Source organism: Odocoileus virginianus, chromosome 10, assembly GCF_023699985.2.
Source record: "Odocoileus virginianus isolate 20LAN1187 ecotype Illinois chromosome 10, Ovbor_1.2, whole genome shotgun sequence".
NCBI classification, from domain to species: domain Eukaryota; kingdom Metazoa; phylum Chordata; class Mammalia; order Artiodactyla; family Cervidae; genus Odocoileus; species Odocoileus virginianus.
This window is the reverse complement of record NC_069683.1, coordinates 60,801,907-60,826,058: the sequence shown is the minus strand read 5'-3', so window position 1 is coordinate 60,826,058 and position 24,152 is coordinate 60,801,907. Positions and strand designations below refer to the sequence as shown.

Here is a 24,152-nt window from a genome sequence, read left to right as displayed (position 1 = left end):
GCTGAGGGCGTCCGGCTGTTATTGGCCAGCGACGTCCTCCCTTTGTGGGCGCGCCCGGCGTACCGGGGGTCAGAAGCTAGGCGGGGCGGCCGAGTGACGCAGTCGCCGCCTCAGCCAATCAGGGGTGCGGAAGGAGAGGCCGAGGAGGAAGCGGATCTGCCGCCGCGCAGCTAAACCGCAGCGAAACTCCCCGCTTCGTCTCCCTCCGCCGCTCTCGGGGCCTAAGCGGGAGCGGCTGGGACGGCGTCACTGGGTGGGCTGGGGCGGAAGTGGAGGCGGAGGGAGACGGCTGCGGCCGCGGGGCCTTGGGCTCTGGCGGCGAGGGTCTGGTGGGAGCGAGGCCGAGGGCGGGGGAGGAGGAGGAGCCCGCGCGGCCCGGGCGGCGGCGGCGGCGGCGCCCGAGTTCCCCGTGGGGCCCCGCCTCGGAGCGGGCGGCGGTAGAGGAGGAGGCTGAGGAGCAGGATGGCGGCCTCGGCCCTGTATGCCTGCACCAAGTGCACCCAGCGCTATCCCTTCGAGGAGCTCTCCCAGGGCCAGCAGCTCTGCAAGGTCCGTGGGCGCTGGGTGGCGGGCGGGCGGGGTTTCCTCGGCCGTGGCCCGAGGGAGCTGGGTGCCCCTGTGGCACTGCAGCCCCCCCACCCCCTCTGTCTCTCCTCGCTGGCGTCTTGGGGGTTTGGAGTTCTCTCCTTCTCACCCAGAGACCCGGTTCTCCGAGGACCTGGGCATCCGCTGGGAAAGCCCCTCAGAGGAAGACAGAGCCCTGCCCTCTTCCAGGCGGCCCGAGAGGGGTCCGGGCCCCAGCAACGTTGAGGGGGTCTCGGGGTGGGGCTGCGTGAGGCAGCCACCTGTCTGTGCCGCAGAGACCCCGGGATGGAGACGTTTTCCTCTCGGTTTCCTGTCTGGTCTGTCCTCTCCTTCCACCGGGAGGCAGAGGACGGTGTTTGCACTTTCTTGCTAGGAACCCGAAGCCGCAGAGCTGATGGCATCCTCCTTCCCTGTCCGGGAAAGCGAAGCGTCTGGCTTGGGAACAGAATGCTCTAAGATTTGGAGCTCCTCCCATCCCATTAAAGCCGGGATGCTGTCTGTGAGCGACGGTGCAAAATAACAAGTAGTTTCACATTTAACCAGTCCTTGGGGGCGGCCCTGACAGCTTTCTGTAATTTTAATCTGTTGAGTACCCCCCATATCTAATAAAGACAAAGACATCTAAGCCTTCCCTAAGGAATTATGCTGTAATTGGCCACTTATTTGATAAAATCACTCAATTGTCTTCGTTGGGGGACAGATTTTATTGACGTTTCAGGCATTTGACTACGTTGAGTAATAATTTTCCACCAGAAAAGTGAAATTTGGGACTTCGAGATACTGACTAATATATTGTCTTATTACAGGAATGTCGGATTGCACATCCTATTGTAAAATGTACTTACTGCAGATCAGAATTTCAACAAGAGAGGTTTGTATATTGAACAGTTTTTGATTGTTAAAGGCAAAGTATTGTCTGTAAGGAATACTTGAGGCTTGTAACCCGGTATATATATATTAAAGCTTTTTTTAAATAAAGTGCTTTAGTTTCTCAGAATTATAGTTGTAAGCACTTTCTACATGTTTCTACATAGTAGGAGAGAGAATATTCACCAAAAATTAATGGGTATTTTACAGCTATACTTTATACCTGAGGAAATAAAAAATAAATTATTGCAAAGAAAATATACAGCCTTGCTAATGAAAAGTGCATATATCAATTGTTGTTAAGATGGGAAAAAAACGACAGGATCATCTTTTGTAGTTCGGTGGTTAAGTGCCTTCCAATGCAGGGGGTGCAGGTTCCATCCCTGGTGAAGGAGCTAAGATACAACATGCCTTGAGGCCATCAAAAACCAAAACACAAAAAATTTAACAAATATTGTTTGTTTAAAGTCCGAGTAAGGACTTTAAAAATGGCCCACATCAAAAAAACTTAAAAAGGTAGAACATTAGTGCTGACATGGACTTGAGGAAAGATCTATAGCAAAGTCTAGTAACTTGTCACCAGTGAAAGAAAAACACATCTTATAATGGAGTGATTCCTGTTAGAGCCTCAGTACCTTTGGAAGAGTTTATAAAAAGAATAATGAAAAATAATTTCTTCACAGGTATAAGCATCATAATAGTGAAGAGCAAACAGTGGAACGTTATGTAGGCACTGATGCTGTGCATACATGGTGGCAAGTGAAGATTTTGGAACTAAGTAGGAAGCGATAGAATTTTAGTTTTGTTTCCATTTAAAATATGCAATAACATTTCTCTTAATTAAGAGGAGTAAACTTAGATAAAAAAATACAGCCCTGAAAAGATCTTTTGTTGTTATTTTTGAAAAATTCTTGCTCTGTGTTAGAATAAGTTTTAAGTACTATTAAAGCAGAGAGTACACTTTTACTTATAGTACACTTTGACTGCTTGCTTTAGTTCAACATTGTGCTGCATAAGTTTCATCATCTATATACAATTTCCTTTTCAGCAAAACAAATACAATTTGTAAGAAGTGTGCTCAAAATGTGAAGCAATTTGGCACTGTAAGTATATTTATATTTTCATCTTATTGCCACTGATCTGTTAATGTTTTCACAAAGATTCACCTTTTAAAAAATATATATTGCTGTGTTCTTAAATGTTTCAAAGTAGCAAAATATTTCAGGAAAGAAACTTTCTATAGAGGGTCAGCTGGGAAAACAACATTTTAAAGCAGTCATATTATGTGCATGTTTGTATATATTGAATTTCAGTGTGACATTTATGGTCTTATTCTTTAAAGAGACAAATATAACAAACTCCTGATGTTAGAGAACCTACATATTCATAATTTGCATAATTGTATTTTTCCCCTTCCTCAGAACCTCTGACAGTTTTTATATACAGCACAGTGTTCAGGCATTTAGTCTCAAAAGTCAAGAAGTTATCCTAGTATAATTCTTTTCTTTTATGTATATTGCACTCATTATTGGTATATTACAGTCATGATTAGTAAAATTGCTGGCCTTAAGGCTTTCTAAAATCTGAGTTGTCTTGGATATCAAAGAAAATCAAGGTATGTTTGTTACAGTTGAATATGCTTGTGCCAATTTTTTTTAGTTGAAAACTCATCTGTTCCTTGCATCATCTGTACTTATATATGATGAAAGCTGCTAAATGTATGCTGAATAAATGATAAAGTAATTAACAGGATATTGAGTTAGTAGAAATTCTTTCCCTCAAATATGGATATATGAAATTTTTCTATCAGTGTGTGCCTTTGATTGGAACTTTTTTACATGTAGCTTTTGTATTATATAACATACTATGTGAATCATAAATACATTTCTCATGGTCTTATTTAGCTATTTAATAGAGTAAAAAGTTTCATGAGTTTAGAAATGTGTTACTATATGAATAAATGTCTTTGACTATGATAGAGCAACATAATTAACAAATGTTTTCACCCATTATAACATTTCCTTAATTAACTCCTGAAATATGCCCTGTACACTGAGATTAGGTTATGCACCAAAATTTTAGTATTTTTAAATGTCTCAGTTAAAGAAAATACGTATCTGTTTTTTTCAGCCTAAGCCCTGTCAGTACTGTAACATAATTGCAGCATTTATTGGTACAAAGTGTCAGCGTTGCACAAATTCAGAAAAAAAATATGGACCACCTCAGACTTGTGAACAGTGCAAACAACAATGTGCTTTTGATCGGAAGGAGGAAGGAAGAAGAAAGGTATGTTTTATTTATGTTATAACATCTTCTGGAAATTAAATACATCACAAACAAGTTGGAAGTTTTTATGATTAATACGTTACTGAAGCTTGATGTAGTCTTGAGTCCCTAAAAGCAGGTGGTTAGATGATAGTGCACAAACAGTAAGTTTTTTCCTTGTTGGCATCATACGTAGATTGATCTTGATCAGTCAAGGTTACCACATTTTAAAAAGAGGGCTTTCCTGGTAGCTCAGCTGGTAAAGAACCCACCTGCATTGCAGGAGACCCCGGTTTGCTTCCTGGCTTGGGAAGATCCCCTGGAGAAGGGATGGGCTGACCACTCCAGTAGTCTTGGGCTCTCCTGGTGGCTCAGACAATAAAGAATCCGCCTGCAATGCGGGAGACATGGGTTCCATCACTGGTTGGGAAGATCCCCTGGAGGAGGGCATATCAACTCACTCCAGTGTTGCCTGGAGAATCCCCATGGACAGAGGAGCCTGGCGGGCTACAGTCCACGGGGTCGCAAAGAGTTGAACATAACTGAGTGACTAAGCACAGCACACATACTTTAAAAAATAGTCTGTGACGAGTATTCTGTACTATTTGGCTATCCAACATTTTGTGTGGAAAAATTGCTGACTGCTTTTAAATCCTTTCAGCTACTTAACCTTTTGCTGGTTACTTGATGTTGCTAGTGTGAAAAGATAGCTGATGGTGCTTCAACATATATATATTTCTAAGTTAGTCATGTGCCTTTTGATTTGAGGCTCATATTTTATATCATTGTTTTTTTTTTTTCCTCTACCTATAGTAACTTAAAAAGTATGTGTATGTGTGTGACATTGCTCTGCTGAGCATTCACACAGGCTTCCTGATGTCTGTCAGTGTCAATTGATTTGGAGGATAACTCTCACTTTGAGGGCCTCTCCCAGGTCCCTCCACAGCAATATATGTATCCTAGTTGGAAAACATGTCCCTTCAGCACTTCTTGTGTGAACAAATAGAAGATAGAAACCTAATTTTTATATTTAGTCTTAATAATTTTGGAAAGAAATCTCCTTTCCACCCCATTGATACGCATACAGTGGACTTCCATTGTTTGTCATAGTTTTGTTCTGTAAAGTTCCTGCGAACACTGAGTGAGTGAATAGTGAACTATGGCCCCTCGGGCAATACAGGATTCGGTTCCTGCCTCTGGTCACGTGGTAGAGTCAATGCCTAATCCTGTTTTGTATATGTTTCTGTTTAAAGATACCTTACTTAATATACATTGTTGATTGATTACATTGAACTCATAGCAAACAGCACTATAACTGCCTGATTGAGTCTTACCTAACACAGGTGTTTTCCACGTAAGGGCTTCCCGAGTGGCTCAGTGATAAAGAATCGGCATACCAGTGCAGGAGACATGGGTTTGATCCCTGGGTTGGGAAGACCCCCTGGAGGAGGAAATTGCAATGCACTGCAGTGTTCTTCCCTAGGAAATCCATAGACAGGAGCCTGGTGGGCTGCAGGCCACGGGTCGCAGAGGTGTCGGACACGACTTAGCCACTGAACAGCAGTCTTCCATGTAGGGTGCACAGCCACCTGTGCTTAGGAACACTGCATCACTTAGCAGTACACTTGGGAACAATTTTAACAGTGAGATCACCAATAAAAAACAGTAAAAAAACAACAAAACAATAAAAAAATACAATAAAAATAAAACAATAAAAAACACTAAGTAGACTGTAAAAAAGGATGCTTGTTTATAATGTGAGAGCTGAGAAAAGGCAGCAGAACATCACTTTGTTCAACCTCATCTGGGAACATTTGCAGTCCAGCTACACAAATTTTGTGCTGCTCTGTGCATGTGGGTTCCCACTCCAATATTCTTGCCTGGAGAGTTCCATGGACAGAAGAGCCTGGCAGGCTATACAGTCCGTGGGGTTGTGAGAGTTGGACACGACTTAGTGACTAAAGAGAGAAGGAGAGATGGATGTGGGTGAATGATCACACAAGTGCTACAAGTTGATTTAGGGATGACATAGTTTTTAGCTTGTAGGTGGTGAATTTGCAAATGAAAGTTGGTTCTGTGTGTCATTGAATCTCTTCTTTTTTTCTATAAATTAACAGTTTTGCTGTCATGATAGATACTTTGTCTTTTTAGTAATAGTGATTTAAGAATTCAGGTTAGTGCTTAGATAAGGTTTCTTTGAAATATAGCTATCATCAATTTATGTTTATTTTCCAGTAATAAAACAAATTTCTCTCTATAAATTCAAATTCATCAAACTAATGGATGTCTGTATATCATCCTTTGCCATTTTGTGAACCTCTAAAGAAGCATTTCCCCAAGATTCAAAAAGTCTAATTTTACTTCCATTTTGCAAAAATCTGTGTGTGCAAGAGAGTCAGAAGTTGAACAGCTTGTCTTCACCTGGTTTCACTTATAGCCAGTTACAGGTACATTTAATCTAATATAAGTATTGTCTTTTAAAAGGTTGATGGGAAGTTATTATGCTGGCTTTGTACTTTATCATACAAGAGAGTTTTACAGAAGACGAAAGAACAAAGGAAGAGCCTTGGGTCTTCACATTCAAATTCATCATCTTCATCTCTTACTGAGAAAGACCAGCATCATGCAAAACACCACCACCACCACCATCATCACCACCATCGTCACAGCAGTAGCCATCATAAGTAAGTACTTTGAAAGCGTGTTTTCCAAAGTTCTCTGTGGCATTTTAATACCTGATGTTGGTGTTTCACTTTTTGTAAATGCTAGCTGTGTACTAGTTTAGTATCTGGTAAGCTTCTTGAGTGTCTAGGGCTATTTCCTCACTGTATTCAGCGTACAGAATTACACATAGTGAGTGTGTTTAGTTATTTACCATAAATGTGAAGATCAGACATTTTGGGAATTACAGTATAAAATTATGATCTTGTAATGAAGTCAAAATACAAGTACGTAGTTAATACTTAATTGATTCATGTTATCATAAACCTCACTACTCAAAGAATCATTAGGATTTTACTTGTAAAAATTACATTTGCCTCAGTCACTATTTGGAGAAGGACATGGCAACCCACTCCAGCACTCTTGCCTGGAATATCCCATGGACGGAGGGGCCTGGTAGGCTGCAGTCCATGGGGTCGCGAAGAGTCAGACATGACTGAGCGACTTCACTTTCACTTTTTACTTTCATGCATTGGAGGAGGAAATAAATGGTAGCCCACTCCAGTTTTCTTGCCTGGAGAATCCCAGGGACGGGGGAGCCTGGTGGGCTGCTGTCTATGGGGTCGCACAGAGTCGGACACGACTGAAGCGACTTAGCAGCAGCAGCAGCAGCAGTTACTATTAACTTGTTTTAGTTAAAGTAAATCTTAACCAGTGACTAGGAAATGTATTTTGTATTTTTGGAGAACAGATTGTAACACTATCATTTGTGACCATGATAGAAGCATTCTAAACATTGAAGATTCCCTAAATATGAGAAAAAAATCTCTTTGACTAGTGGTACTTTGCTATTTTAAAAAACAGTAACTCTTCAAATATCAGCTACTTGATTTTTAAATTTCCTTGGGAAGAAAAGTTAAATAATAGTAATATAGTAACCCATAATGTGTGTAAATTTTTTTTTTCTAAGTGCGGCTTTAGTCTTCATGGAAAATCAAGACTATTAAAATGCAAATTAAATAACAAAAATGAAAATGTAGAAAAAAGGGACATGATACACACTGAGTTTCAGGAGAATTTATTATATTTTCGCAAATTTCTCTGAATGTTTTTCAAGTCCTAGGTTGTCAAAACATAGTTTCATGTACAGAAAACCGATGTCTGCTACAGTTAGGAACACAGATGATACTTCTGGAGTATTTTATAGGTCTGTCTAATAAACACAGTTTGACTCTAAACTTTAGGCAAGCACATATATTAGATTATGGGAGTTTATTGAGGCGCTGATACTGTTTGCTTCTCTAGCCATTTTTCGTTTGTTACTGTGCTTTAGTGCTTTCTGAATTTAACAGTGGTAGATTACATAGTGCCTTCTAACCTGGCTACTTTGAAGAAATGTTCTGATCTCTGTATCGGAGAATTACAAGGAGCAAAGGAACATAAATCTTCCTTATTTTCACTTCTTGCTTTAGGGAAAAATACGAAAAAATAACTACCATGATGGTAACTGGCAGACCTACATCTCAGACTCAGCTGAAATATCTCTTTTCCTTGTCCTTCACGGATAATGGTGAACGGACACATGCATATTGTTTGTTAAGATCTAACATTGTCACAGTAACTTAATCTTTTGGAAGAATGACAGGTTTCAAAGGTAAAGGGAAAGAGAATGGATTTTTTATTTTCCTTTTGATTATTTAAGAAATGTAAATACTATTTTGTATGTGATGCATAGGTAACCAGTTGGTGGAGCTATATCTGAAAATCAGTGGATGAGGTTGATTAGAGACAGTTTACATATTGTGATATAAATTGATTGGGGTTGGAGGAAGGAAGAAACTCAGGTTAATATGGATACAAGAAAAGCCTACCTCAGAAAGCTGAGATTCCAAATGTTTCTATTAAATCACTATTATGATTTTTCTCATTTCAAGGTCTGGACTTTGCCAATGGCATATGACTTGCCAATGCTTTTAATGAAGTTTGTAAGAGAAAATGGCAACTGAATTCCTCAGTAGGGTTGCTGTTTCCCACCACAAGTAGAGAATAGCTCAGGTTGATAGAATTTCAGCTGTTGTTTCCCCGGCGTATTTATTTATAGCTGATTCTTAAGAACATGGCTAAAAAACTTCTACAGCTACAATAGCAATAAATTTTATACACACACATAAACACATGTACATATTTCTATTGTGTATGTAGCACTGTACTGTTTTACATACATAACTCATTTAATCCTCATATTCCCTATAAGCTATGTATTATATCCATTTTACAGATGAGGTAACTGAGGCTCAGGGATTTTCAGTAAGTTGCAAAAAGTCGCACAGCCCAGGTCATCTAACACCTCTTAGATTGTATAAGGTTCAAGTGGACCCTTGAACAACAAGTTTAAACTGCATAGATCCACTTATATACTCAGATTTTGTTTTGTTTTACTAAATATTTACTACAGTTCATGATCTGTGGTTGATTGAGTCTAGATGCAGAACCTCCTAAATGGAGGACTGACTGCAAAGATTTTCAGCTGCTTGGAGGATCAGTGCCCCCAAAGCCCCATGTTGTTCAAGGGTCAGCATTTTATGTGGTGTCTGATACATACATAGGAGATGCTCTGCACGTGTTGAATGAATAAACTAGAGGTTAGTGAAGGATTGGCTAATGTGAAAATATGGGAGAAAGGTATGGACATTTCATAGTGAATTATTAAGTGGTTATTAGCATTGTGGCATAATGCAAAAGAAGTAGTATTGTGGTAGTAATTATAAGGGGCTTACCGGGTGGCTAAGTGATAAAGAGTCCATCCACCTGCCAAGTAGGAGACCGTAAGTTCGATCCCTGAGTTAGGAAGATCCCCTGGAGAAGGAAATGGCAACACATTCCAGTATTCTTGCCTGAGAAATCCCATGGACAGAGGAGTGTGGCAGGCTAGTCCATGGAGTCACAAAAGTTGGACATGACTTAGTGACTAAACAGCAGCAATAATTATAAGGAAAAGTAAAATCACTTGTTTCCATGAGATTCCCAATATTTGCAGCTTGACTGCTCTAGAGTACTGCTCTAATGAAAGACTGGAGACTTTGGAGGAGAGGATTCTTAGGAAAACTAGGAAAGAAAGAAATTCAGATATTTCCTGGTTTAGCCTGATAACACTATTCTGAGCTACCTGAGTTACTCCAGTTCATCTCCATGTAGGATTATCAGGAAGGGCTTAACTTTAAGATAAAATATCTTCTGTCTAAAATAGTAAGGGTAGCCTGAGTAGGATGATTTTCAGACTTTATCATTATAGAACCCTGTTAGATTTGTTTTCATGCCCATATACCCTAAGCCTTAATATGATATTAAGTTGAATTATAAAAATCCTAATTAAAAAGAAAATTCAGTCCCTGTCATTGTACTTTTCTTAAACAAGATGGCCAGTAATCATTTGATTAGAATTTATTTTATTAAAATTGATTTATTCAATATGTATTAACTTAGTCTGAAAACTTAGTTGAATATGCCTTTCATTGAACAAAAGAGTATAAACATATATCATTTGATTCCATTGGGAAGAATGCTATTAAAATGTTGATGTTTTAAATAAATGTTGTTATTAGATGTCATTTGTGTATTTTTCAGAATCAGCAACCTGAGTCCAGAACAAGAACAGGGACTGTGGAAACAGAGGTAAATATGTTAATATATTTCCTGAAATACTTTGACATGTATTTTTAAAAATGTGACATTTCTTTAACTTTGTTACTTAGGCTTTAAAAAAATTCATGTTCAGTAATGCTTTAGGGGAAGAAAAATAAATTTTCCTTTGGTGCCTCTTCCCTTTTTACTCTAATTATTTTTATTAATGTTTGGTTTCAGCCATAAATCCTCTGCAGCAATTCAGAATGAAACTCCAAAGAAAAAGCCCAAATTGGAATCTAAGCCATCTAATGGAGATAGGTAAAAATGAATTCCTTTAGTGCTGTGAAAATTCAACTTAGTTGAACAATTATGGCTGGTTGCCAGTTATTACTAGGTAAAAGAATAGAAACATGTATCTTCTACATTGACTTCTTTGAGTCACCTCGAAGAGTAAACATAATCAGTTAAAATTTTTAACTTAATTTTAGTAATAAGAAAGTGGCACTGAACTATGTTATTCTATTTGGGGCATAAATTTGGGTTTTGAAAAGAAGTCTGAATTCTCTTTATCTTAATTATTCTTCAGTGAAACACAAAACTAATTGTGGTATTTGAGATTGACCTGCTTGGAAAATGTTTTTAGATTTAAAGTATTACGAGAGTGACTTTGTTTTAGTTCATTAGCCAAAAGTTTGCTGATGTTACTGTACAAATTGGCTGCCTATTGCTTTACACTAGAAGTATTGACCCCCTAAAAGCTAATACTGAATTATATTTCTGCAGGTGTATGTAATGTGTGCCATTAGTAAGGTAATTTGCCAGTTGCATCCATTTCTGTCAGGTACATATTTTTTTGCATTAGCCTTAAGGATGTTTGTGGAATTGTCTAATTTATGCAATTTGAACACCTGCTAATTTTCCTTCTACTTCATTTAACTGTGTTTTACTTTTTTCTTTTTAGTAGCTCTATAAATCAGTCAGCAGATAGTGGGGGAACAGACAATTTTGTCCTTATAAGTCAACTGAAAGAAGAAGTGATGTCACTTAAACGTCTCTTACAGCAGAGAGACCAGACCATTTTAGAAAAAGATAAAAAGGTAAGTACATGGTTCACTGAAGCCTGGTAAGATTTACATCTTGACTGTTGCTTGATAACTGCAAATGTTATTAGACTTCCTTTAATAACTTGGTAATGTGTGTTGTGCATGATTCTTACAAGACACAGAAGTGCAAATTGGAGCCTAAGCCATCTAATGATGATACATAAAAGCAGTATTTCAGAATTTTAGTTCTCAGAATTAGTTGAGGGCTATAAAATTCTAATAATTTCTGGATATTAGTTTCACTGAGCCAGAAATCTAAAGTTAAGTCTAATGTCTTAATTTGAAAATGAGATATAAATGAATATTGTGTCAATTCTTTTGATGAAAGGAATTGAACGTAGTCTTTTATATACCAATTGTTTATTTCAATCAGGATCAAATAACTGGTGAAAATGCTGTGGGAATTTCCTATGTGAGTGATTAGCTATATATAAGGTGGAAAGTAAGTCTACTTATTGGGACTTTATAAGTTAGATTAAGAGGAATATCAAATACATAGTCTGTTTAGTAAAAAGTTGTAATACTTTCTCTGTGCACTTGAGCTGAATTTTACCTCTTTGGGCCTCAATTTTCTCATTTTAAAAATGAGAGTATTAACACCATGTCATGGGATGATTGTAATTAAATGAAAATGTGAAGTCCATGTATAAGTGCTCATAGCTGCTATTACTGGGGTTTGGTCATCTTTAAGGGTAGAACCTACTTCTGTACTTATTTTATGGTCCTGGACTATCTAGTTTGACCTACTTCAAACATTATTGTAATAGGAGAACATACTCTTCTTAAAATTATGAACAAGACATAATTATGAATATAGCTGTCTCTGAGTATCCATGGTAATGCTTGAATCTGAGTTGGCTTGTACTTCTGACATTCATGTAAAAAAATGTACCTTTTACATTACATTTTTCCTCACCTTGATGGTTAACAGATCTAAATTTATTTTAATACATGTGTACCATAGCTTAAGCAAATTCAATATATGAAATTTAGAATTGACGTAAAAGTAGCAAAATTATGAGTGTCTTTTTTTTATGGTTCTTTTTGCTTAGCAACAGAATACTGTAGGTTAGTTTTAATGAAAATATGTTCTACACTCAAAATTTTAGAGATTTCTGTTACACAAAGACAGGTCTATCTGTACTAACCTAGATAAAAGTTGAGTAAAATGGTAAGTGTACTATAAAATAGCAATGATTCCAAAACCAAGTAGTAATGAATTGTGGAATTTTGGCTTCCTTAGATTTTTTTTTTTTCTAGCATGACTAGTCTGTGTTAGTGCATTTAGGTGAAAGTTTTCTGTTTTTGTTAGTGTCCTTTTTTCTTAAACACTAAGGAGCATGGAAATTTGCAGTATTTTGAGGAAAATAATTGTAAGCCTAAAATAGCTACATATTTACACCTTTTTCTTACAATGTAAGTGTAAGACAGTTGTGTTATTTTCTTGAATTTAGTTCACTTCATTCAGTGACTTCTACAGCCAGCCACATACTAGATCAGAAGGATAAAAAAATAGAATAATAATAAAAAAGACATGTTCTTATCTTTCAGAAATTAATAATATGGAGGCAACTCATGATATAGAGATGAGAATATCAGTAGTTTATCTGATGTGAACTGGCATTTCAGAACAGGAGTTCCTCTGTAATATAGAAAGCAGAATTCAGTTATTCTTTGAATTTGATAAAAGCGAGAGCTTTTATTCAGAAAATCAGAATATAAGACACCGTGACTTCCTTTCTCTTTTTGGTGTAGTTCTTTGTTTAGCGACCACTGGGTAATTACAGAAAAGAACCTGCAAACCTTTAAAACTTACATAATGAAAACCATTTAAAAATAACCAGAAGCATGTAGAATCTACGAAAGTGGTAGAGATGATCTTCTTTGCAGAGCAGAAGTAGGCTTGCAGACGTAGAGAGCAAACACGGATACGAAGGGGAGAGGTGGCAGTGGGCTGGCTCTGCTGTGTGTAAAGCAGATGCTAACGAGAGCCTGTAGCGCAGGGACGTCTGCTTGGTGCTCTGTGATGCCCTGACTGAAACGAAATCCAAAACGGGGGTACACATGTGTGTCAGGCTGATTTACTTTGTTGTACGGCAAAAACTGACACAGCAGTGAAAGGCAACTATATTCCAGTTTAAAAAAAATAATAAAAATAAATCAATCAATAAAAATGACCAGAAGCTTTCTTCTGCCTGGTTCATTTATTGAAATTATATAATACCAATTTATTTTTTAGTGTGAAGTCATGAGATTTTTTATATCTCTAGACCATCTATATTTATGAAGAAAAATTGTCATGTAGTAGCTGTCTTTCTCAAATCACTGTTTTAAGTTGTCTAAGCGCAAATTTTAAAGTAACCCTTTCCTTTCTCATTCCATGTTAGTTGTATTTCTGTGCTTTGTTTTCCGTCTTTACCTCAGATCTTAGGTGGTATCAGATACGGAGTTCTGGACATAAAGTTTAAAGGAAAAGCAATATAGCTTTCAGTTGATAAAACTGTTTCTTTGTTCTTCATACTTCTCCAGTGTGAACCTTTTTTCTTCTGTCATTGGAAGATTATTTTAACCTGAAACCAGTTGTACTGTTTACTTTGTTTTTATATGTGAAGTATGTTTTAATCGAAGCATTTTCCAGAGCATTAACCACTAAGCTTTTCTGTTGGCATACCAGTTGCCAAATTCTGTGTCCAGTGAAACTACCTTAAAAAGAAACAAAAATAGCAACTTCTCAAAAGTTTTACTGGTATTTCAATATTATCTTAATAGTAGTGTTAAACTAGTAAATTAGATACAATTCATTTCACAAAACAAATTTTAGATAAGTTATAAAACGCAGGAATCTGTTAACATTCTCCATTTTATGATAATTGTGAGTACTGTGAAAAATATTTAAAATGATGTGTGTTTGTATATCAGGTTGTATATATACATACATATGGATATTTATATATTTATGTTGTTTTTAACCTTTCAGTTAACTGAACTTAAGGCAGATTTTCAGTACCAAGAGTCAAACTTGAGAACAAAAATGAACAGTATGGAAAAAGCTCACAAAGAAACAGTGGAACAACTCCAGGTAAATGAGATAATTTATGTAAACTGTTAAGCAAGGATGGCTAAACTTGGTTAATAGTATTCTTTCTCTTAGAGTCATATTGGTATCCCTCCTTTATGCATATCCAGAGGACTTTCAGCTTTGATTTGCCTTTATAATAGTTTTTAATCCTGCTCCCATTAAAAGTTGTTGCTTGAAATCACTTGATAGAGGGGATTCAGTAGATTAAATCTGAAAACTTGTGCCTGAAATTTAGATGGAGTTTTCAGATTCATGAAACTAAGGTAAAAATTAAGTTTAGTGTGTAGATATTCTTCTGTTTCCTCCCAGGTAATGGGAAAAGTAGAGGTACAAACCAATTTTCAGGGACCTCAAGTGAAGGAAATTCATGCTGCATGCAGAGGTGCAAGGCCCAGGAGTGCACTTTAACCTTTGGACTGTGATTTCCAGAGTGCCAGGCAGAGCCCTGGGCTTCCCTGGTGGGTCAGGCGGTAAAGAATCCGCCTGCAAAGTGGGAGACCTGGGTTGGGAAGATCCCCTAGAGCGGGGAATGATAACCCACTCCAGTATTCCTGGCTGGAGATTCCCCATGGACAGGAGCCTGGCGGGCTACAGTCGATGGGGTTGAAAGAGTTGGACACGACTCAGACAGCTCAGCAGCAGCGGCAGCAGATAGGGCTTTGAGTCTCCACGGGAGGGATCCTGTGCAAGCCAGCCTCAGCATGCTGCGGCGTGCACTCAGCAGGGCTTCTGTGTGCAGAACAGCTGAACGCTGACGCCAGCAGTCACCACAGTGACAAGGAGGGTGCTGTCTGAGGTCTGGCACGCAGAGGTGGAGAGCGTCCAACACAGGCACAGGTTATCCCCTGCTGCAAGCCTTTTTCCACCTAGGTCTCATGAATTTAGAAATCAGACGCACTAAGTTAATTACATCTTCTGTCAATTTATACATTCTGACATTTGTTGTTTTAAAAGCATAGAAGATGGCAGCACACTGACTTCAGGCTGTTGGTTGGGAGAGTGCAACTTGGGAAGGAAGGAATTAATACTGCCCTACTTTTTTTTTTTTAACATTGTAATGCCAAGGGATATTTGCTGTTCCTATCTTTTGGTTTTGTGTTCTTCATTCTTTGAACATAGCTTATATTGAGTAAGATTGTAAAGTGGGTTTAGGAACTTGTTGAAATTCAAGGTAGAGGTTGTCTAGTCCTAATGCTGATCTTACTGTTACAAAGAATTGTGAAGAGAATTGGAACCTGACACATGGTAGACATTCAGATAGGTTGCGAAATGAGTGGTGATTTATGGAAATACCCATCAGCCCTTTTTTCTGAGCGATGTGCTCATTTTATATGCTAGGCTTCTTGTACATTATCATTTCCCATCCACCAGCAAGTAGTAGTTTTATTTTGTTTTACTCATTTGGTTGTTAGTGCTGAGTGATTACTGGAAATAAAATCTTCTGCAGGGTGATCTCCAGTTTAATGCAGTGTCGCCAACACATGAATAAATTCGGAATGATACAGCAAAAAACCTGTGAGCAGTACTTAAATTTGATAAATCTTAGTACGACTTACTGTTCAGAAGAGCAGTTCATTGTTTCATTTTGTAGCTGTAAGCACAGGGCACTTCTCTGACGTTTTAGTCTGTTTAGTATGCTTAGCCCACCTCTTCTTGGTTGGTAGCTGAAATTTCATAGAATAAATAACTAATAATTACATAGAAGTGTACGTTTTCAACATAATTTTACATAGTCTGTCTTATTTGCACCTTAGTGTAACCTTCAGTTATGTGGTATCCTCATTTTATACATGAAACTGGAAACATAGTCAGAAGTGGCGTAGAAACCTACATCTTCTAACTCAGATTTCAGCTCTACTTTCTCCTGTTCTGCACTGCCTCCCACCTCAGGTTACTCAGGTTTTGTGTTTCATTCTTGCTGTTAGACCACTTCCATATTTGTGTTATTATTGGTGACCTCCTGTCACAGTTAAATATCCTTTTTTAACCCCATTCCCCTTAGCAGCCATGTACTAGTACAGTTCTTTACCTGAGTAAATATAGTGAACTGTTTTTCTCATCTTTTTGTGATAAGAAACTGAACACTGAAGCAGAAAATTTACCCTCTTCTAAAAGCTCTCAAAACATTTGAAATTACCAAACGTAAAAAATAATCACTGAGCAACACAAGAAAAAAACTGTCCAAAGAAAACAAACCCCTTAACAAAACCCAACCAACCAAACAGTAACCAAATTGTCTGAAATATCAGGAATACCCAATAAAAAATACACCTTCATTTAGGAGATAAGGTGATAAAAGGGAAAAGGGAAATAACATTTGAGTGCCTGCTGTATACCAGCCATTGTGTTAGGCTAAGTGTTTTGTATATTTGATTAGTTCTTTCAACCCCTGTTGAGGTAGATGGTGTGAGTTCTGTTTTACATATGAGAAAATAAATTTCAAATTACATAGCAGATAAATGGCAGAACCAGGAATCGGAGAAGGATCTGTGATTCTTAATCCACATATTCTTTCCTTTAGGCCAGCATTTCTAAAAATTTGTAACTTGCTTAAGAGTTCTTAAATGATTGATCTTTGCATGGTGTGTAATAAAGAAGTAATAAATACTAGGATAAAACATTTTTAATGCATACATACTAAATATTATTATAAAATGTATCAGAATAAGACAGATTTAGACTTGTCTCCTTTTAGCAACTGACCGTTGATTTTTCTTAAAGGCTTTTTTCTTACATAATTTATCAGCAAATTTAATGATGTGATTAAGATACTAAATAATACATGCAGATTGAAAATTAGCTGCTAGCTTCTTTCAGTACCAACTTCTTTCAATATGTAATGTTTTTTTATATTTATTTTTAATTGATTGATGATTGCTTTACAGTATTCATTTGATTTCTGTCATCAACATAAATTAACCATAGGTGTATATATGTCCCCCCTCTTGAGTCTCCTTTCTGCCTGCTGCCCATCCCCACCCCTGTAGGTTATCCCAGGGCCCCACTTTGAGTTCCTGAGTCATAGAGCAAGTTCCCGTTGGCTGTCTGTTTACATACGTTAGTGTGTGCGCCTCCATGCTGCTCTCCATTCATCTCCCCCTCTCCCCCCCACCCTTGTAATACCTAACGTTTGAGTTCTTGTATTTCATACTTAGAATATGACAGTTATAGACTCATTGATATTTTATTTTTTAATCATGGATGAGAAAAGGTAGTTTAAAAGTTAACTTTAATGATTTGCTATGTCATTGTAAACACTTCTGTATAATGTAGCTTACAGATCTGACAGATCTCTTTGGAGCAACTTTTAGTTTGTTTTTTAAAATTTGCTTCTTAAGATTTCTTGTTTTAGCCAGTGAGTCTATTATAAATTAAGTAATATATGTAGCTAACAGTGAAAAGAAAACAATTTATGACTATTGTATTTACTTGGATGGTCAACTGAGTGATATACCAATTGATAATGAGTGTGCGTGTTTGACTTTCACTAACTGCCAGGCATTCTCATTGATTTGTCCTCTGAGTTTCTCAAACTAGTTCTAAAGGGAAAATAAAAATCCTTTTAGATCCTTGGTGGTTTTCTGAAATTGAATTTGAAACTGAAACTCCTAATTATAACCTTAATTATTTAATAATCATGGAGTAGAGAAACGCTGTTAATCATGCAGTAGAACATTAAAAAATGATTTGACTTGCAAATATAAGATAGCTAGGTTATTTGCATTTTGGGGGTCATCATGGGTATTAATTAGGGAGAATTTGATTGGAGAAGGATGAGGGAGATGCTAAGTACAAAGCCTGAGACAGGTTTGTATTTCATGAAACTGCTTTAAGATCGTAAACTGAGAAGGCACTTTTACCTTGCCATACAAAGGCTAAAATTAGAAGATAAAGCTCTGAGGTTAAAAAAGTCTAGATAATAAAAAAATCTTGAGACCTGTGAAGGAAAATGATTTTCAAACATAAGCCACAGTGACGATGTATAACTGCTCAAATTGTATCAAAGCCCATACCAAATAACTGTATGCCAGTTAAAGGAACAATGACAAAAGACCAGAAAGGTGTGGTTCTGATGGGTGCTTCAAAAAAAGTCATTTAAGTATCATTAACAGAGTAGTCTGTTTGGCAAAGCAATGAAGTCTGTATATTTTTGCAAAAAGGACCTCTTATGCATATTTTATAAATAAGTATACACATCAAAATGAAGGACTTTGTGGTTGTTCTAGAAATGGTCCTCTCAAATTATCACTTGAGTTATTTGATCTTATTCATTATAAAATAATACTTATATTCATAGCTTTGCTTCATGTTTTTACAATAAAGCTGAAATATTTTCCCCATTTTTAAAAACTTGACCCTCTTTTAAATGGATTCACTTTAAGTTGCTTTTTTTGTAACCAGTTGTATCTTTGGACAACAATCACATTAATATGGACATTTACAAAGGGGGCTGACAAACCAATCTAGAGTTTATTCTTTCTATACATCAGACATTAAAGAGATGAGCCTAAGTATATCACCTCTTTCATTCTGATAGTGTGTATTCTTCAGCATGACCTAATATTTGAAATATTTTTAATGGTAAATGTTTTTGTCTCCCACAGGCCAAAAACAGAGAGCTACTCAAACAGGTTGCAGCATTGTCAAAGGGTAAAAAGTTTGACAAAAGTGGAAGCATATTAACATCCCCTTGAGAAAGTGGTTATTCATTAAGTGTTTCTACTAAAAATGTAAAATTTGAAAAAAATTCTGTGAAGCCCTTAAATTCTGTGAAGTGAAAAAATATTTTTGCACACCAGATGAATTGGCGTGTTTCCTATTCACTTTTGTAATTGATATACAGCATTTTTTAAGTTGTAAAACATTCAAATAAAACTTCAACTGGTTTGAAGTAACTTTTTAATTATTTGATATCCAGGAACTTTTTTGCCAGCAATAGTATTAAACAGTTGTAAAGGAGTGCATGACTAGTGCTCTTTATAAAACACAACATGCAATAATAGAGTAGGTATGGTTTTCAGAAGTCAGAACAGCAGGGCTTTTTGTTTGTTTTTTGTTTTACACTATGCTAATTTCATATAAACAGTTTTCAATTCAGAAATAACAACTTTTGAACAAGAAAAATTGTGAACACTGGTTTTTTGGTAATTGTGTTTATACTTTTCATCAACATGAAATAGAGAATCATGGTGCTTTTATTAAATGGACTTCAGAGTATATGTAAATATGTTTTTAAAAGTTACATTGTTAACATTAGTTAGTAAACTAGTATTTTCATTATTGGTATAGGAATTAATGTTTATTGTACAGTATCCAAGGTAAAATGTGTTTGTTTTGTAAAAACTACTGTAGATTTTTACTTACAAGTGCCTTTTTGCCACCTAATGTTTTTATTTATAGGAATGCTGATCTTTTGTACATACGGTTTGTTTTAAAATCATGTTTAATAAATGTTTGTATATAAATGCATATGTACAGAAGCCTACTTCAAAAGGAAAAGTTACTAGTAAAATGTTTGAGGTTGCATTAAGAACTGACAATGCATTAGATTTGAGATGATTTCGTGGTTTGTTTCTGTGTGATATGGGAAACTATTGGTCATTGAATTCATTGAATTATGTTAAAATAGTTCCCCAAAGATTTAATTTTAAATCAGTATGGGTAGAATAATTTAATTTTTTATGTTATATGGCTTCATGTTCATATTTTGTGAGTTACATGTTTTATTTTTCTTTTATTAAAATTAAAAAAAAATTTTCTTCAGTGGTCCATATATCTGCTTTCTCTATAGTATGTGGTTATCTAAGTTAATATTTATGTATACCATACTTAAATTGTAAGTTTAAAGCAAATCTGGAAAAATTAAATATCTTTTAAATCATTCTGTGATTATCTTTGAATAAATTGGAATCTACTGTAAGATTCAGGCACTATTTATAAGAAAATTATATCAGAGTCTTTAAAATTGTCTATAAAAGGTTAAGGGTAGGGTGGGATAGGTTAGGAGAAATTATTGACTAATTACATTCTGACCTAGTGATTTTCAGCCTGTAATAGAATTGATCTCCTACTTAGTAAATGCCAATTCAGACTTTTCAGTTCATTTTTAAAGTATCAAACATTGCCAGGTATACTGTACAGAGTAGAAAGTCTCCTTCTCTTAGGAATTTATGGGCAAAGATAAATTTGTTTCTAGTAAATTGTTGTTAAATTTATCAGTTTTGAAGATTGGTTTCTAAGAATGTCCTATCCTTTTTCCTCAGAACCCAGGATGATTTTATTAATTGTTTTTAACATGATTCATGTTTCAGTAGATTGTTCCTAAAGTTTCATTTTAAACTGATTTCAAATAATGTTTTATCCAGTTTGAAAACATATAATCTAGGGTAATTTTCAAGTGATAGTAAAATATTGAGTCAGTCAGACTTGGAAAAATAAAACCGGTTTGTTTTTTATGAGACCTCATGCAATAATTTTCCTAAATTTAGTACTCTCAGCAATGATAGCTAATGCTTTCTTAACACAGATTTTAATGTTTTCAGGATTTGCTAAATTCATAATACAATCATTACCTTTCTTTAAAATTTATACTGTTTGTATTCTGGATTCATAGCCATTTGTCAATCCACAGTGGTCATTGTGGTTTTAAAATAAACTGTGTAATAGTTCTTACACCTTGTTGGAGCTGCTACAAAAGAAAGGTGCCCCTTCCCCTTTTTTGTAGGTAAGCGATTAAAAATTGAAATCAGTCTAAATAATTAAGCTTTGTAAATTTGGAGGCTGAAATATTTTAGGGGCTTCACAGTATTTAGTCCTAATTAAATGCCTCTCTTTATTCCATGACCTGGTTTTATAACTTAATTATTTGCAGTTGTATAAATTAGTAATGAGTCCCAGTCCTGGATCTGTAGTGTGTTGACCTAATGACCTAATATCCTCTCAATGTGGACCTGTAAGGAGATACTATGGTGTGCCGTATATTGTGCTTTTTTAGGCTGCTTTCAGCTATTGATTAGCATTTACCAGTGAGGGTCATTTTGGCTCCAGTTATTTATGTATTAATAGCCTGTGAATATTGCAGTCCTTTTTAGATTGTATTGGTCTAAATATGCATTCTGCAGTGAACCTGTTAAGCTGTTCACATGTATAGACTATTGAAATACTGTACTTGTACACATCTGACCGTTGACATTTTGTACTTTTTTCTAAATCCAATATTTCACAATAAAAACTCATCAAAAACTTTGTATTGGTTTCTTGTTGCTGCCGTTAACATCTTTCCACAGATTCAGTGGCTTAAAACAGCACAAATGGAGTGGGTTGCCATTTCCTTCTCCAGGGGGGTAACCTGCATCTCTTGCATTGCCTGCGTTGGCAGGCAGCTTCTTCACCGTTTTGCCACCTGGGAATAGGTTTCCAGTATCCCAAATCTGACAAAATACTTGTTGAAAAAGTTTTGGGGAAATATTCTGCTACATTCCTATTTGTCATTGCAAAACAGTCACTATGAAGATATATTTCAATAACTAGTGAAATTATATATGCAATTGTTTACTTAGCAATACAATTCCTGAAAATCTGTCTCAAACACACATATGTATTTATTTTTGAATATATAATATATGTTCAAAGGATTGGTTAAAAACTATAGTATGTCCATGTAATGAACATTATATATATATAATTGAGCTATAAAAATAACTCAGCTGTTTCTCCAGAAGCTATTTCTCTCAATTGTTCATTGAGAAAAGCAAACTAGAAGAAAGTATGTTAAAAGCAGGTTACAATTTAAGGATAGGGCTCTACACATGTACTCTTGTACACATACAAGTGTCTGCTTATATGTTTTTAAAACCAAAGATTTAACCATAATTTTTTTAAAATGGTTATCAATAAGTAACGGGTGTAGGAATATGCTGGAAGGGACAATACAATGTTGGAAGCTGGAATTCTTTGATTATACCATGTTTTGTTGATTTGACTTTGGAGTCATTTAAGTATTTTTACAAAGTTACAAAACATAAATGAAACAAATGTACCCAAGTATATAGCCAGTTGGTGCCAAATCCTCGCAGATAATTGCTATAAATGCAGTAATTTGTACCTCCCTAGTGGGGTGTGTCCTAAAGTAAAAAAGAACTCCAAAATCATCTTAGACTCTTGACAATCCTATTGTTGGTGACAGTGTCAGCATTCTGAGATTATTGTGTGGGATAAAACATTGTGGAATAAGGCAGAATAATAATGCAATTTTATAATTCTTTATTCCTTTCATTGTTTAGGATTAGGATTCTTGGCTAGAGAGAAAGGAGATAGAAGTTTGATATAAATATAAGTTTAATATCCTGTTTTTAATTAGAATGAGCATAAACTCAAGTTACTTTAAGAAATAGGGATGACCAGAGGGATGGGATGCGGAAGGAGGTGGGGGGGGGGTTCAGGATGGGGAGCACATGTAAATCCGTGGCTGATTCATGTCAATGTATGGAAAAAACCACTACAATATTGTATTAGCCTCGCACTAATAAAAATAAATGAAAAAAAACCACGTATTCAGTAGGAAAAGTATAAAATGAGCCTACAAATCTTGTCAGATAGCAAGGAAACTGTCAAGGACAATTTAGTGGACTCTCAAAACATGAGCCAGGCAGAAGATAGCACAATTTGAACATCGATAGAGAAAATAATATTTATAGTGGGTGGAAATACTGAGTATGTTTAAAACATAAGGATCCAAATGAGACTAAATGAAGAGACAAACACCCTGTGCAATAACCGAAGCACCAATTGCTCACCATTGAAGGATGCTAGCAGGCTAGCTCATCGTTGTGAAAAGTTGTAAATAAAGTAATTCAGTATTTCCTACTGTTCCCATACAAACTCCCATACCTCTGGGTATGCAAACAGTAAATGAGGGACACTTTTTCTTAAAAAAAAACAAAACAAAACAAGTTCCACTTAATGAGTGAAAAGGGAATGATGGAATTGCAATATCATTTTGCACCTTCCAAAGAATTAACGAAGATCATCAACATTGATTATGCTTAAAATTGGTGAGCTGCTTAAAATGCACAGAGATGCTTTCTTTGCATCACATGCTTTCTGAGGGAGGCATGTATTACTGCCCATAGAGTCATTTTGCCAAAAAGAATCAAACCTAAATTTGATCGAGCATCTACCAATTTACAGGAAAGAGAACAACATATAATGTTGAATGACACCAAAGGGATGGTACTGGCACAATTATTCCTTCAGTAATTTATAAGGAGGAAAAAACCGATGGAGGGAAGTTGAAGGGGAAACATACAAGGTGAGAGGTACCAAGAAGGCATCAACCAATCACAATGGGTGGACCTGATCTATAGATCTTAAATAAAAAAAACAAAAATTGAAAACAAAGTTTGTAATATTTATGACACAATTGGAAATTTGAATACTGACTGGTTATTTAATAACAGGAAGGAATTATGTTTACTTTTTAGGCTTTATTGCAGCTATGTTTAAGACACCTACTAAAATACAGTGAAATGACATGTTTGATACTTGATTCAGAACAATATAGGGAGGGAGATGGATGGCAATATAAATGAAACAGGATTGACTATAGTTGATAATTATCAGAAATGAGCAATTGGTGTATGGCAGTTTATTATATTCTTCAGTTCAATTTTAGTGTGTTATTTTTTTATAATAAAAAATACCACCACCACTACCACCACTATCAATTCTGCTGAACTATGGTGCACCTTGAACAATACACCTTTATTGAAAAAACCAAGGACAATACCAAGAAAAGAGTAGAAATAAGGGAAAACAGACCACCCACAATTCCACTGCTGGGACGTTCGGGTTTCTGTTCCACACGTATTCCAGCATTATCTGTGAGGGCTGTGATCATGTTGCAATATAATTTTAATCCCTTATTTTCATTCTTCCTTTCTCCCCTCACCATCACAAAAGCAGTTCCT

The 24,152-nt window shown here is 36.2% G+C and overlaps 1 protein-coding gene across 4 annotated transcripts; it reads left to right on the top strand.

The window, feature by feature from the left end:
- The first annotated feature begins 281 nt into the window (after positions 1–281).
- Positions 282–21,429, top strand: FAM76B (family with sequence similarity 76 member B). Of its 4 annotated transcripts, none has more exons than XM_020885517.2 (10): positions 282–549; positions 1,392–1,456; positions 2,501–2,555; positions 3,583–3,738; positions 6,202–6,401; positions 10,003–10,050; positions 10,240–10,320; positions 10,967–11,099; positions 14,083–14,184; positions 18,789–21,429. In XM_020885517.2, exons 1-10 carry the CDS (start codon positions 463–465, stop codon positions 18,876–18,878), a joined length of 1,017 nt encoding a protein of 338 aa, XP_020741176.1. In that variant the 5' UTR covers positions 282–462; the 3' UTR covers positions 18,879–21,429. The 4 variants fall into 4 exon arrangements, with proteins under 4 accessions (XP_020741176.1, XP_020741174.1, XP_020741173.1 ...); XM_020885515.2 differs by having other exon boundaries at positions 283–549; positions 10,964–11,099; XM_020885514.2 differs by lacking the exon at positions 282–549 and adding an exon at positions 595–1,084.
- The last annotated feature ends 2,723 nt before the right edge of the window (positions 21,430–24,152 follow it).